Source organism: Coregonus clupeaformis, chromosome 19 (genome assembly GCF_020615455.1).
Source record: "Coregonus clupeaformis isolate EN_2021a chromosome 19, ASM2061545v1, whole genome shotgun sequence".
Classification (NCBI taxonomy): domain Eukaryota; kingdom Metazoa; phylum Chordata; class Actinopteri; order Salmoniformes; family Salmonidae; genus Coregonus; species Coregonus clupeaformis.
Window position 1 is genome coordinate 41,378,386 of NC_059210.1, and position 15,706 is coordinate 41,394,091.

The 15,706-nt window shown below is 42.1% G+C and overlaps 1 protein-coding gene across 3 annotated transcripts in view; it reads left to right on the top strand.

Moving 5' to 3' along the window:
* Positions 1–15,706, top strand: part of LOC121531907 (talin-2-like) — a 118,233-nt gene that overhangs the window by 49,185 nt on the left and 53,342 nt on the right. For all 3 annotated transcript variants that reach the window (XM_041837450.2, XM_041837452.2, XM_041837453.2), the window contains exons 3-8: positions 57–230; positions 956–1,053; positions 1,145–1,274; positions 1,945–2,103; positions 2,586–2,728; positions 9,812–9,939. In XM_041837450.2, coding sequence (XP_041693384.1) covers positions 95–230; positions 956–1,053; positions 1,145–1,274; positions 1,945–2,103; positions 2,586–2,728; positions 9,812–9,939 — 794 coding nt within the window. In that variant the 5' untranslated portion in view covers positions 57–94. The remainder of the gene's footprint in view (positions 1–56; positions 231–955; positions 1,054–1,144; positions 1,275–1,944; positions 2,104–2,585; positions 2,729–9,811; positions 9,940–15,706) is intronic.

A 15,706-nucleotide genomic window follows, 5' to 3' on the forward strand; every position in this document is an offset into this window, starting at 1 on the left:
ACATTTCCTTGGCTAAGTCAGAGTTATATCTGAACTGATCTGTTTGTTTTTTCCAGGTGTGTAGGTTGGCAACGCCAATACACCACCAGTCAAGATGGTGGCCCTTTCACTGAAGATCTGTGTCCGCCAGTGCAATGTTGTGAAGACCATGCAGTTTGAGCCCTCCACTCCTGTGTATGACGCCTGTAGGATCATCAGGGAGAGGGTTCCGGAAGCCCAGACTGGCCAAGGTGAGAGATTGGGGAAAGCTACTGTTAATGGGTAATGTCAGAATGATTCACTTGCAAAAGGCTCACTTGCACTAAGAAAAAAATTGAAATACAAAAACGACACAATTACTTTGTACTAAATACACCAAGAGTGTCATTGTAATCCAAATGTCAAACAAGGCATTAGTGTCTGATCATTAGTGTCTGTTTAGCTTCAGAATGTATGTAATGAATAAAAGCTGTTTAAGCAGGAGATACAAATGGATGTCACCCACAGCATGGCTTTCTGACTACAGACAGACTGAAAACAGTTTCAAAACCGAACAGTCGATGCTGGTTCAATCTGGGTCTGTGGGCGGTATTCCTCCCTTTGGGAGGTGTTAGTTAGGCAGGTTGGAGAGGCTCTCTGTGGTGTTAGCTAGGCATCCTGGAGAGGCTCTTTAAGCTGTGCGCTCTCTTTAGGCTTTAGAACAGATTTATATCAGCTAGATATGTCTGATGGCAGACATGATTAACTTTCTTTCCCAACTGAATGTCATAACATGGATTATTCATATGAATGTCAATGAGATCAGAAAAAGAGGCATCCTCTGTATCATAAACAATAACTACATGAGATGCCGTTAAATAGCATTGTCTTGTCAACATGTGTTCACTTAGTTGGCTTTTGCCATTTAAACAGTCAATCGAGCAACTGTTCCCATTACTAAACGTTACCCTAATACGTTCTCCGCTGTGTGTTTCAGCTTCTGATTATGGCCTGTTTCTCTCTGATGATGATCCCAGAAAAGGAATCTGGCTGGAGTCTGGGAGAACTCTGGATTACTATATGCTCCGGAACGGGGTAAAGCCCAATCATAGAGCCCAGGGCAGAGTCCCATCAGACATTCAATCAAAGGAACTGCATCTCATTCCCCTCTTTCCTTGTTTCTCAGGATGTCTTGGAGTACAAGAAGAAACAGAGGCCCCAGAAGATCAAGATGTTGGACGGGGCAGTTAAAACTATCATGGTGGATGACTCTAAAACCGTGGGAGAGCTGCTTGTAACCATATGTAGTAGAATAGGTGGGTAACCTCTCTTCAACTGGAATCTATAACAGTCAAACCATCCACTAGCCTCTCAGAGTACAAGTGCTGATCTAGGATCTGTCCATATATTCTTATTCATTAAGATCTAAAAGGCAAAACAGATCCTAGATCAATACTCCTACTCTGAGACCTTTTGTGGATACGGGCCATGATCCTATTTATAGCTCACGGTTACTGGCTCCGCCATACATTATGGTTGCACATCCCTTAGCTTTTAGAACATGATAATTAGCTATGGTACTGGTATAGTCAACGTTTTATATAGATATTTTTGATAGGGGAAAAAGGCTTTTTTACACCATGTTGAAATTATGAGTGGTAATTGTGAAGCCATAGACTGTGCTGTCCTCCTGTCATGTAGGTGTTCCCACAGCCATATACTGTATTTCAATTACGCTGGGCTGCCTGTGCCCAAACTCAATTGGGTGAGGAGAAGAAAGACGTCTGGCAAATCTCTTTATTGGCTGGTGTTTGTTTAGAAAGGGCTTTCTGCTTGGCTTCTCCTCTTTTGAGTTCCCCCTTTAGTTTTCTGGCTGCTCTCCAGTTTCCCCCACTGGGGCTTCGGATATGGCACAGCTCAAAGTGCTGGCTCTGTGCTCTACACTGCTCCCTCTCTGAGAGTTTCCTGGCTGCCTCTCCTCTTCAGGAATCACCAACTACGAGGAGTACTCTCTGATCCAGGAGGCGGTGGAGGAGAAGAAGGAGGACGGTCATGGGTCGGGCACCCTGAAGAAGGACAGGACTCTGCTCCGAGACGAGAGGAAGATGGAGAAGCTCAAAGCCAAGCTTCACACAGATGATGACTGTGAGTTTGAAAAGCACTTCCAAAAGAAGACAAAATGTGTTGTTTTATAGTCCAGTATTACATGCTTCCAGTCATCACCTCTACCCCTCTCTCATTAAGTCCAATATCTCACTATAATAAGTCCAGGATCATCTCATTTGAACATGTTTTATCACTCAACTCAAAGTCATAGTACTGTATCAATGTTTAATGAAATGAAGATTGTTATCTTACCCCCAAGGAACAGAAATTACATTTGGAAAATATTCATATAAAAATCATCCTCAAACCATCACAAAATCGATCCTTATTCTCAGCAGAACGTTATGCAAATTACTGCCCTTGTGGTTTTAGACAAAAACAAATAATAATTTCCTTTTGGCATTGAGTTCTACCTGTCTTTCTGACTGTTTTATTTCACTGTCAGCATGCCCAATCCCAGTAGTAGAAGTGTATGCTACTGTGTATTATACATACGTGAGTGTGTGTTTCTCTGTTGCCAGTGAACTGGCTGGACCACAGCCGGACGTTCAGAGAGCAGGGAGTGGAGGAGAGCGAGATGCTGCTGCTCAGACGCAAGTTCTTCTATTCAGATCAGAATGTGGACTCACGAGACCCTGTCCAGCTCAACCTCCTCTATGTACAGGTCAGACTTATCTCTCTCACTGTGCTCATTGCTGTCCAACATGTAGTAAACTAAGCTCTTCAATATATTCACAAAATAATTGATTAAAAAACACTGTTTTGCAATGACGTCTACAGTAGCCTCAACAGCACTCTGTAGGGTAGCACCATGGTGTAGCCGGAGGACAGCTTGATTCCGTCCTCCTTTGGGTACAGTGCCTTGCTAAAGTATTCATCCCCCTTTGCGTTTTTCCTATTTTGTTGCATTACAATCTGTAATTTAAATGGATTTTTATGTGGATTTCATGTAATGGACATACAAAATAGTCCAAATTGGTGAAGTGAAATGAAAAAAATAACTTGTTTAAAAAAATTCTAAAACATAAATAACGGAAAAGTGGTGCGTACATATGTATTCACCCCCTTCGCTATGAAGCCCCTAAATAAGATCTGGTGGAACCAATTACCTTCAGAAGTCACATAATTAGTTAAATAAAGTCCACCTGTGTACAATCTAAGTGTCACATGATCTGTCACATGATCTCAGTGTATTATATACACCTGTTCTGAAAGGCCCCAGAGTCTGCAACACCACTAAGCAAGGGGCACCACCAAGCAAGCGGCACCATGAAGACCAAGGAGCTCTCCAACAGGGCAGGGACAGTTATGGAGAAGTACAGATCAGGGTTGGGTTATACAAAAATATCAGAAACTTTGAACATCCCATGGAGCACCATTTTAAATCCATTATAAAAAAATGGAAAGAATATGGCACCACAACAAACCTGCCAAGAGAGGGCCACCCACAAAAACTCACGAACCAGGCAAGGAGGGCATTAATCAGAGAGGCAACAAAGACACCAAATATATCCCTGAAGGAGCTCCAGAGCTCCACAGTGGAGATTGGAGGATCTGTCCATAGGACCACTTTAAGCCGTACACTCCACAGAGCTGGGCTTTACGGGAGAGTGGCCAGAAAAAAGCCATTGCTTAAAGAAAAAAATAAGCAAACACGTTTGGTGTTCGCCAAAAGCCATGTGGGAGACTCCCCAAACATATGAAGAAGGTACTCTGGTCGGATGAGACTAAAATTGAGCTTTTTGGCCATCAAGGAAAACGCTATGTCTGGCGCAAACCCAAATTCCTCTCATCACCCCGAGAACACCATGGTGGTGGCAGCATTATGCTGTGGGGATGTTTTTCATCGGCAGGGACTGGGAAACTGGTCAGAATGATGGATGGAGCTAAATACAGGGAAATTCTTGAGGGAAACCTGTTTGTCTTCCAGACATTTGAGACTGGGACGGAGGTTCACCTTCCAGCAGGACAACAACCCTAAGCATACTGCTAAAGCAACACTCGAGTGGTTTAAGGGGAAACATTTAAATGTCTTGGAATGGCCTAGTCAAAGCCCAGACCTCAATCCAATTGAGAAGTTGTGGGATGACTTAAAGATTGCTGTACACCAGCGGAATCCATCCAACTTGAAGGAGCTGGAGCAGTTTTGCCTTGAAGAATGGGCAAAAATCCCAGTGGCTAGATGTGCCAAGTTTATAGAGACATACCCCAAGAGACTTGCAGCTGTAATTGCTACAAAAGGTGGCTTTTTTTGTCTTATTTGTTTCACAATAAAATATATTTTGCATCTTCAAATTGGTAGGCATGTTGTGTAAATCAAATGATACAAACCCCCCAAAAATCAATTTTAATTCCAGGTTGTAAGGCAACAAAATAGGAAAAATGCCAAGGGGGGTGAATACTTCAATACAAAACCTAGGAGGCTTGTGGTTCTCACCCACTTCCATAGGCTTACAAAGTAATTATGACGTCCTCCAACCTATCAGAGCTCTTGCAGCATTAATTAACATGTTGTCCACCCAATCAAAGGATCAGAGAATGAATCTAGTACTGAAAGCATAAGCTACAGCTAGCTAGCACTGCAGTGCATAAAATGTGGTGAGTAGTTGACTCAAAGAGAGAGGAAGATAATAGTTGAACAGTTTTGAACAAATTCATTACTTCAAAAATTAAGAAGCAGTAGAGCTAGCTATATTTTCTTGTATTGCAGCAAATGCAGCTAGCTAGTTTAGCCTACTCAAACACCCGACTCAAACAGAGAGTGATGCTATGTTAGCTAGTTGGCTATGGCTATCCAACACTGGAACTCTTCCAAGTCAAGGTAAGCTTTTGGTTGTATTAATTTATTGCCACCGGCTCTCGCCGGTGTAACTGCTAAACTGCATGATTGTAGCAGGTTTACTAACACGTTAGTCAACATAGCTACTAGAACTATGACATTAATATGGTGACAACGATGTAGGTTAGCGGTTATAATATGAAGGTTTGGCCTAAAAAGATTTTTTTGCCTGGTCACAGACAGCTGATGAGTTGTGCACTGAACTCCACAAGCGAACGGAGACATTGAGAGAATGAGAGCACGTAGATGCTAGAAGGAATTGTACAACGATCAAAAGGATCATGCTAGGTTGTAGCATCCTAATGATGGGTATAGGGAACATTTGAGTATCATATATTAGCCTAACCTATCGATGTTACATTGAGCTGGGTGAATGGAATATGAATGATAGTCATCCAATATGCTATAATAGGAATAAGGCCACGCTCATTAAAAAAAATAATTGTCCTCCCCCATCTTAAACGTCACCGATGTATAGTCACTTTACCCCTACCTACATATTACCTCAATTACATCAAATAACCCATACCCTTGCACATTGACTCGGCACCAGTACCCCTTGTACAGTGGGGGAAAAAATTATTTAGTCAGCCACCAATTGTGCAAGTTCTCCCACTTAAAAAGATGAGAGAGGCCTGTAATTTTCATCATAGGTACACGTCAACTATGACAGAAAAATTGAGATTTTTTTCTCTCTCAGAAAATCACATTGTAGGATTTTTAATGAATTTATTTGCAAATTATGGTGGAAAATAAGTATTTGGTCACCTACAAACAAGAAAGATTTCAGGCTCTCACAGACCTGTAACTTCTTCTTTAAGAGGCTCCTCTGTCCTCCACTCGTTACCTGTATTAATGGCACCTGTTTGAACTTGTTATCAGTATAAAAGACACCTGTCCACAACCTCAAACAGTCACACTCCAAACTCCACTATGGCCAAGACCAAAGAGCTGTCAAAAGGACACCAGAAACAAAATGGTAGACCTGCACCAGGCTGGGAAGACTGAATCTGCAATAGGTAAGCAGCTTGGTTTGAAGAAATCAACTGTGGGAGCAATTATTAGGAAATGGAAGACATACAAGACCACTGATAATCTCCCTCGATCTGGGGCTCCACGCAAGATCTCACCCCGTGGAGTCAAAATGATCACAAGAACGGTGAGCAAAAATCCCAGAACCACACGGGGGGACCTAGTGAATGACCTGCAGAGAGCTGGGACCAAAGTAACAAAGCCTACCATCAGTAACACACTACGCCGCCAGGGACTCAAATCCTGCAGTGCCAGACGTGTCCCCCTGCTTAAGCCAGTACATGTCCAGGCCCGTCTGAAGTTTGCTAGAGTGCATTTGGATGATCCAGAAGAGGATTGGGAGAATGTCATATGGTCAGATGAAACCAAAATAGAACTCTTTGGTAAAAACTCAACTCGTCGTGTTTGGAGGACAAAGAATGCTGAGTTGCATCCAAAGAACACCATACCTACTGTGAAGCATGGGGGTGGAAACATGCTTTGGGGCTGTTTTTTCTGCAAATGGACCAGGACAACTGATCCGTGTAAAGGAAAGAATGAATGGGGCCATGTATCGTGAGATTTTGAGTGAAAACCTCCTTCCATAAGCAAGGGCATTGAAGATGAAACGTGGCTGGGTCTTTCAGCATGACAATGATCCCAAACACACCGCCCGGGCAACGAAGGAGTGGCTTCGTAAGAAGCATTTCTAGGTCCTGGAGTGGCCTAGCCAGTCTCCAGATCTCAACCCCCATAGAAAATCTTTGGAGGGGAGTTGAAAGTCCGTGTTGCCCAGCGACAGCCCCAAAACATCACTGCTCTAGAGGAGATCTGCATGGAGGAATGGGCCAAAATACCAGCAACAGTGTGTGAAAACCTTGTGAAGACTTACAGAAAACGTTTGACCTGTGTCATTGCCAACAAAGGGTATATAACAAAGTATTGAGAAACTTTTGTTATTGACCAAATACTTATTTTCCACCATAATTTGCAAATAAATTCATTAAAAATCCTACAATGTGATTTTCTGGATTTTTATTTCTCATTTTGTCTGTCATAGTTGACGTGTACCTATGATGAAAATGACAGGCCTCTCTCATCTTTTTAAGTGGGAGAACTTGCACAATTGGTGGCTGACTAAATACTTTTTTCCCCACTGTATATATATGTGTATATGTATGTATGTATGTATGTATGTATGTACTGTATATAATTTTTCTTCCACTTTCACGTTACATAGTATTTTGTGTAGATTGTTGACAAAATATGACAATAAAATCCATTTGAATCCCACTTTGTAACACAATAACATTTGAAGAAATCCAAGTGGTCCGAAATATTTTTGCAAGGCATTGTACAATAATACTGTACTGTACATCCATAGTTAACTCCCTCCTTGTAATCCAGGATGCCTCGGAGCTACAGCCCATAAATACATCTATAGTTAAGTCTCTCTCTTTCTCCCTATCCTCCCTTTCACTCTTATCTCTTCCTCTTGCCCCGACTCCCTCCCTCATTCTCTGTTTTTGCCTCACGCCCCCTTAATCCCATAAACATCCTGACATAATCACACACATCCACACCCGCTTACTCTGGCACACATTGCAGTGCAGTGCTCCATCATGCACTCCCTTCCTTTACAAACACAAGGCAATATCCTTTCACACAAAAACACAATTCTTCCCTATATCTATTCCTCCCTTTGCTCCTCTTTCAGCTTTCCCTCTCTCTATTTCTTTTTTTTCACTCGGTCACACACAGTCACACACGCGCATGCACACACACACACACACACACACACACACACACACACACGCAGAGAAAGGCTGTTGATTTCCTGTAGTAGTGGAGAAGAGATGTGTGTCAGGAGGGGAGTGTCTGGGAATTAAGGCTGGGGCTGTATCTGACAGAGACCCCCGCTGTGTGGAGGGGTGGGAGGATGAGATCATGGAAGCTACACATCATTAATAAACATTGGGGCTCATCACTAGGAGGCTCTCCCTAAGGAATGCCAGGGATGATATCATAATCTACACACTCACAAAATTAACCTACTAACTCAGATTCCTATGGTAATGGCTGCATGGGGAATGAGGACTGTTCCATCGTACCAGAATATAGACATTGACAGGAAGCATATATAGTACGGTCATGTGCTGGAGACGTGTCTGAGGAGAGCACTGCAAACGGCTCTTGGAAGGAGTCAGAGAGTGGATGTGGGGTCTGGGGTGTGTTCCAGCCTAAGAATGCTGCTACTCTTCTCGCTCTGTCAGGCCACTTTAATATTTTTCGCAAATTAGAGTCACTGGAGTCTGAGGCAGTGACATGTGGGGGGACTCTGTGTTCAGCCTGTGTGTGTGTGGCGCTAAAGTGTTTGAGCTCATTGTTTTTCCAAATGATGGGGTTGTGTCACGCTTTTGATCGTGTGTTCAGTATCCTGATTGCTAGATTATCATACAGTATGCAGTATATGTGTAGCCAGTCCAGTCTACAGGCGTTCTAAACCGAATATCCCTTGTGTTTTGTTGTCAAACAACGGTTCTCGTTATTGATATGCCAATTGATTGATTGGCTGGTTAGTCAGGTGAATTACGATGGTATTCATTAAACCATTTTACCTTTGTCAGCATTTATGTTTATGGCTGTAATATTCCGCCCAAGTGAATGGTTGAACTCTTTAGGGTACAGTACAGTGGGCTGATTGACATCAGTGTTACATCCCCAGGCTGAGTCGGGACATCTGGGCTGTTATGAAGCTCCTCCTCCAGTACAGTACAACCCTGCTTCTTCTAAAGGGGCTCAGAACTAGTTGTCCCTGAATGACCTTGTACTGGAGGGCAGATGGCCCCACCCATACTGATCAGCTGATCAGCACCACTCTAAAGAGGTGTTTGTTGAAGATTGTCTAAATCTCAGACTAGAAAGTGCTGTTTAGCTTGCAGTTGATGTAATGAGACATTAAAATGAGCTGGGCTGAGTCTGTGCCCTCTGAGGATTAAAAACACTGAGGGAGGCTTTCTCACTGTCAGTCAGGTATCTCAGCATTAGAAGCCATTAATATTGGGAGGGAGGGAGGGAGGGAGGGAGGGAAAACACACACACAAGGTACTAATTTGAAAGATGTCCAGAAGTACTGGGTTCCTCTCCACACAGAATCAATGTATCACCCTCAACTACCTAAACGGTTTTAGATAGTGTAGAGTAGACCACGTTTTGAGGTAATGCTTTAATGGATGGATGAGACATTGAAATGTAACAGATGTCTTAGATGATTGGTGCAAAATGGTACATTCCAACTAGGCTTTCATTGAAGTGTATTGAAAATATCATTCTTGTTGTGGCCAAACGAGACAGGTTGCTACAGTACATGGCTGCTATCAGGCATTATTGTGGCCTGGGTAGTCTTAATGTAGACTTTATTTACGTCCTGTTTATTGTTTTACATACACTTTGTGCATATTCTAATAATAAAAAACTAATACAGAATCACTCTAAAGTTGCTCTTTAACAGTTTATTAATGACACATTGTGGATCAGTCTGCAATATTGATGCAATATTCTGAGAAATTGCCATATTTTTTGACATCTTTGTGATAATACTGTACGTCACCATTGACTGTGATGATGAATGGTTGAGGCTGTTCGATTTTATATGTTAGCTAATGTCTTGGATTGCTATACAAACTAATCTTGTTTGGTTCCCCTGAGTCCATTACTCTCAGTAAAGTGTTTGTGTGATGTCCCTGCTCTTGGTTTACATTTATTCACTTAGCAGGCAATCTTCTCTGAAGCAACTTCCAAAACAGAAAAAGCAGCATTACTCTCTAGTTTGAACTCAGTATAAAGTAAAACTTAATCTGTTCTCTTATCTCTTCTGTCTCTCTTTCTCTCCTCTAGGCCAGAGATGACATACTGAATGGCTCCCACCCTGTTTCATTTGATAAAGCCTGTGAGTTCGCTGGAATTCAGGCCCAGATCCAGTTTGGCCCCCACGTCGAACACAAACACAAGCCTGGATTCCTAGAGTAAGCCCTTTTATCAGATGGCATTATCAACAATAACACTATTGTATCCAACACTACCATTCTATACATTTCAATCTTATTTAGACACAACACTACCATTGTAGTTTAGGGGAAATCCTTATTTTTGTCATACCTATTTGAGTGCAGTACTCAAAGGCATACGAGAATGTTAACACTTGTGAGTGTTTGTGTCTCAGGTGAAGAGGGTGGATCTGATCTCCATCACCTAGGACTTGACATAGATTAAATAGATTAATCAAATCTCACATTGTTGTCCATTTTTGCTCAATCTTGCATGCTTTCTCAAACAGCTGTAACTGTATATGCATTCGTAAATCAGGTCCTTTCTTGAGTTGGGCTCTGGGATGTAACAACCGTTGAGCATCTGATCTTATGGTTGATTGTGGAGGAAAGGGGTTGAGTGTGATGGAGTATGTGCGTGTATGTTTATCCCACATCTGTTGCAAGGGGGTAAGGATGTTAGCTCAGTTGGTAGAGCATTGCGCTTGCAATGCCAGGGTTGTGGGTTCGTTTCCCACGGGGGGCCAGTATGAAAATGTATGCACTCACTAACTGTAAGTCGCTCTGGATAAGAGTGTCTGCTAAATGACTAAAATGTAAAAAAATGTTAGGGAGAATATAGGATGAACCACAATAATTGTTTGCTAAAATAATAATTTTTTGTCAAAAATGTAATGTAATACAATGGCAATCCGGGTTATAGGTTAAAATCCTACGCATGAACTGCCAACATTATTACGCATATTAATCGATAATGATGGAAAATAAGATATGCAAGATATTTGAATGGATATATATTTTTAAATAGCTATATACACTGCTCAAAAAAATAAAGGGAACACTTAAACAAAACACAATGTAACTCCAAGTCAATCACACTTCTGTGAAATCAAACTGTCCACTTAGGAAGCAACACTGATTGACAATACATTTCACATGCTGTTGTGCAAATGGAATAGACAACAGGTGGAAATTATAGGCAATTAGCAAGACACCCCCAATAAAGGACTGGTTTTGCAGGTGGTGACCACAGACCACTTCTCAGTTCCTATGCTTCCTGGCTGATGTTTTGGTCACTTTTGAATGCTGGCAGTGCTTTCACTCTAGTGGTAGCATGAGACGAAGTCTACAACCCACACAAGTGGCTCAGGTAGTGCAGCTCATCCAGGATGGCACATCAGTGCGAGCTGTGGCAAGAAGGTTTGCTGTGTCTGTCAGCGTAGTGTCCAGAGCATGGAGGCGCTACCAGGAGACAGGCCAGTACATCAGGAGACGTGTAGGAGGGCAACAACCCAGCAGCAGGACTGCTACCTCCGCCTTTGTTCAAGGAGGAGCAGGAGGAGCACAGCCAGAGCCCCTGCAAAATGACCTCCAGCAGGCCACAAATGTGCATGTGTCTGCTCAAACGGTCAGAAACAGACTCTATGAGGGTGGTATGAGGGCCCGACGTCCACAGGTGGGGGTTGTGCTTACAGCCCAACTCCGTGCAGGACATTTGGCATTTGCCAGAGAACACCAAGATTGGCAAATTCGCCACCGGCGCCCTGTGCTCTTCACAGATGAAAGCAGGTTCACACTGAGCACATGTGACAGACGTGACAGAGTCTGGAGACGCCGTGGAGAATGTTCTGCTGCCTGCAACATCCTCTAGCATGACTGGTTTGGCGGTGGGTCAGTCATGGTGTGGGGTGGCATTTCTTTGGGAGCGCACAGCCCTCCATGTGCTCGCCAGAGGTAGCCTGACTGCCATTAGGTACCGAGATGAGATCCTCAGACCCCCTTGTGAGACCATATGCTGGTGCGGTTGGCCCTGGGTTCCTCCTAATGCAAGACAATGCTAGACCTCATGTGGCTGGAGTGTGTCAGCAGTTCCTGCAAGAGGAAGGCATTGATGCTATGGACTGGCCCGCCTGTTCCCCAGACCTGAATCCAATTGAGCACATCTGGGACATCATGTCTCGCTCCATCCACCAACGCCATGTTGCACCACAGACTGTCCAGGAGTTGGCGGATGCTTTAGTCCAGGTCTGGGAGGAGATCCCTCAGGAGACCATCCGCCACCTCATCAGGAGCATGCCCAGGCATTGTAGGGGAGGTCATACAGGCACGTGGAGGCCACACACACTACTGAGCCTCATTTTGACTTGTTTTAAGGACATTACATCAAAAGTTGGATCAGCCTGTAGTGTGGTTTTCCACTTTAATTTTGAGGGTGACTCCAAATCCAGACCTCCATGGGTTGATAAATTTGATTTCCATTGATAATTTTGTGTGATTTTGTTGTCAGAACATTCAACTATGTAAAGAAAAAAGTATTTAATAATATTATTTCATTCATTCAGATCTAGGATGTGTTATTTTAGTGTTCCCTTTATTTTTTGAGCAGTGTATATATATACAGTGGGGGAAAAAAAGTATTTAGTCAGCCACCAATTGTGCAAGTTCTCCCACTTAAAAAGATGAGAGAGGCCTGTAATTTTCATCATGGGTACACGTCAACTATGACAGACAAAATGAGAATTTTCTTTCCAGAAAATCACATTGTAGGATTTTTAATGAATTTATTTGCAAATTATGGTGGAAAATAAGTATTTGGTCAATAACAAAAGTTTCTCAATACTTTGTTATATACCCTTTGTTGGCAATGGCACAGGTTAAACGTTTTCTGTAAGTCTTCACAAGGTTTTCACACACTGTTGCTGGTATTTTGGCCCATTCCTCCATGCAGATCTCCTCTAGAGCAGTGATGTTTTGGGGCTGTCGCTGGGCAACACGGACTTTCAACTCCCTCCAAAGACTTTCTATGGGGTTGAGATCTGGAGACTGGCTAGGCCACTCCACGACCTTGAAATGCTTCTTACGAAGCCACTCCTTCGTTGCCCGGGCGGTGTGTTTGGGATCATTGTCATGCTGAAAGACCCAGCCACGTTTCATCTTCAATGCCCTTGCTGATGGAAGGAGGTTTTCACTCAAAATCTCACGATACATGGCCCCATTCATTCTTTCCTTTACACGGATCAGTCGTCCTAGTCCCTTTGCAGAAAAAGCAGCCCCAAAGCATGATGTTTCCACCCCCCATGCTTCACAGTAGGTATGGTGTTCTTTGGATGCAACTCAGCATTCTTTGTCCTCCAAACACGACGAGTTGAGTTTTTACCAAAAGGTTATATTTTGGTTTCATCTGACCATATGACATTCTCCCAATCCTCTTCTGGATCATCCAAATGCACTCTAGCAAACTTCAGACGGGCCTGGACATGTACTGGCTTAAGCAGGGGGACACGTCTGGCACTGCAGGATTTGAGTCCCTGGCGGCGTAGTGTGTTACTGATGGTAGGCTTTGTTACTTTGGTCCCAGCTCTCTGCAGGTCATTCACTAGGTCCCCCCCGTGTGGTTCTGGGATTTTTGCTCATCGTTCTTGTGATCATTTTGACCCCACCGGGGTGAGATCTTGCGTGGAGCCCCAGATCGAGGGAGATTATCAGTGGTCTTGTATGTCTTCCATTTCCTAATAATTGCTCCCACAGTTGATTTCTTCAAACCAAGCTGCTTACCTATTGCAGATTCAGTCTTCCCAGCCTGGTGCAGGTCTACAATTTTGTTTCTGGTGTCCTTTGACAGCTCTTTGGTCTTGGCCATAGTGGAGTTTGGAGTGTGACTGTTTGAGGTTGTGGACAGGTGTCTTTTATACTGATAACAAGTTCAAACAGGTGCCATTAATACAGGTAACGAGTGGAGGACAGAGGAGCCTCTTAAAGAAGAAGTTACAGGTCTGTGAGAGCCAGAAATCTTGCTTGTTTGTAGGTGACCAAATACTTATTTTCCACCATAATTTGCAAATAAATTCATTAAAAATCCTACAATGTGATTTTCTGGAAAAAAATTCTCAATTTCTGTCATAGTTGACGTGTACCTATGATGAAAATTACAGGCCTCTCTCATCTTTTTAAGTGGGAGAACTTGCACAATTGGTGGCTGACTAAATAATTTTTTTCCCCACTGTACATTACTCTTACTGAATTTCCACGTGGGCGAGGATATTGGAAATGTAATCAAAGCCTATTGGATGATAACTTGTTTTGAACTAGGACAGAGGAATTTATAGCTGATTTTTTCCGACATAACATAGGTACAGCAAATCCTCTTATTGAATGGGACACCTTTAAATGTGCCTTTAGAGGCCATGCAATTCAGTACTCATCTCGAAAACAAAAGCAATTTAGGTCAAAAGTGTCCACACTAACAAAGGAAATAGGTCTAACAGAACAGATAGATAGCAATAAAAACTGTAACATAGAGGCTCAGAATAAATTAGAGGAAAAACAAAAAGAAATGGAGAAACTTATTCAAGAAATATCAAGTGTAATATATTATAAAAATAAAGCAAACTGGATGGAATATGGGGAAAATGCACCAAATTATTTTTTAATCTTCAACATAGGAATGCTACCAAAAATAATTTATTGAAACTGGTTACAAATGACAGAGTCACCCATGATTTACCAAATTATATTTTGAAGGAGGAAACAAAGTATTTTAAGCATATGTTTTCGTTTCAGTCGCCTCCATCTCCTCTAACTGAAGCAAATTGTAGAGATATTTTTATATATAATGTAAACAGCCATACATAAAGACTCATGTGAAGGTGAAATTACAGTGGAGGAACTTCTGGATGCAATTAAAGACTTTAAGTCCGTGAAAACTCCAGGGCTGGATGGCATACCAGTCGAGGTATACCAAACCTTTTTTGATATACTCAGAGGATCGTTATTAGCATGTTTTAACCACTCCTATGTAAATGGTAGATTATCAGACACTCAAGAAGAAGGTCTGATTTAATTATTACTGAAACAGGATACAAGTGTAAAATATAAAGATCAGTCCATTAAAAAATTGGAGGCCCCTTACACTTCAGTGTTGTGATGCAAAAATTCTAGCAAAATGTATAGCGCATAGAATAAAAAGGTATTGTCGGACATTATTCATTCTAATCAGACAGGTTTTTTACATGGGCAATACATTACATTTACATTTGAATCATTTAGCAGACGCTCTTATCCAGAGCGACTTACAGTTAGTGAGTGCATACATTACGATACATTGGAGATAATATAAGGCAAGTACTGGAAACAATAGAACACTATGAAAAATCTGGGAAACCAGGCCTACTATTCATAGCAGACTTCGAAAAGGCATTTGATAAAGTACGACTGGGGTTTATATATAAATGCCTGGAGCATTTCAATTTTGGACAATCTCTTATAAAATGGGGTAAAATCATGTATAGTAACCCTAGGTGTAAAATAGCTCAGTTGAAGTCGGAAGTTTACATACACTTAGGTTGGAGTCATTAAAACTCGTTTTTCAACCACTCCACACATTTCTTGTTAACAAACTATAGTTTTGGCAAGTCGGTTAGGACATCTACTTCGTGCATGACACAAGTAAATTTTACAACAATTGTTTACAGACAGATTATTTCACTTATAATTCACTGTATCACAATTCCAGTGGGTCAGAAGTTTACATACACTAAGTTGACTGTGCCTTTAAACAGCTTGGAAAATTCCAGAAAGTGATGTCATGGCTTTAGAAGCTTCTGATAGGCTAATTGACATCATTTGACTCAATTGCAGGTGTACCTGAGGCTTTATTTCAAGGCCTACCTTCAAACTCAGTGCCTCTTTGCTTGACATCATGGGAAAATCAAAAGAAATCAGCCAAGACCTCAGAAAAAAAATTGTA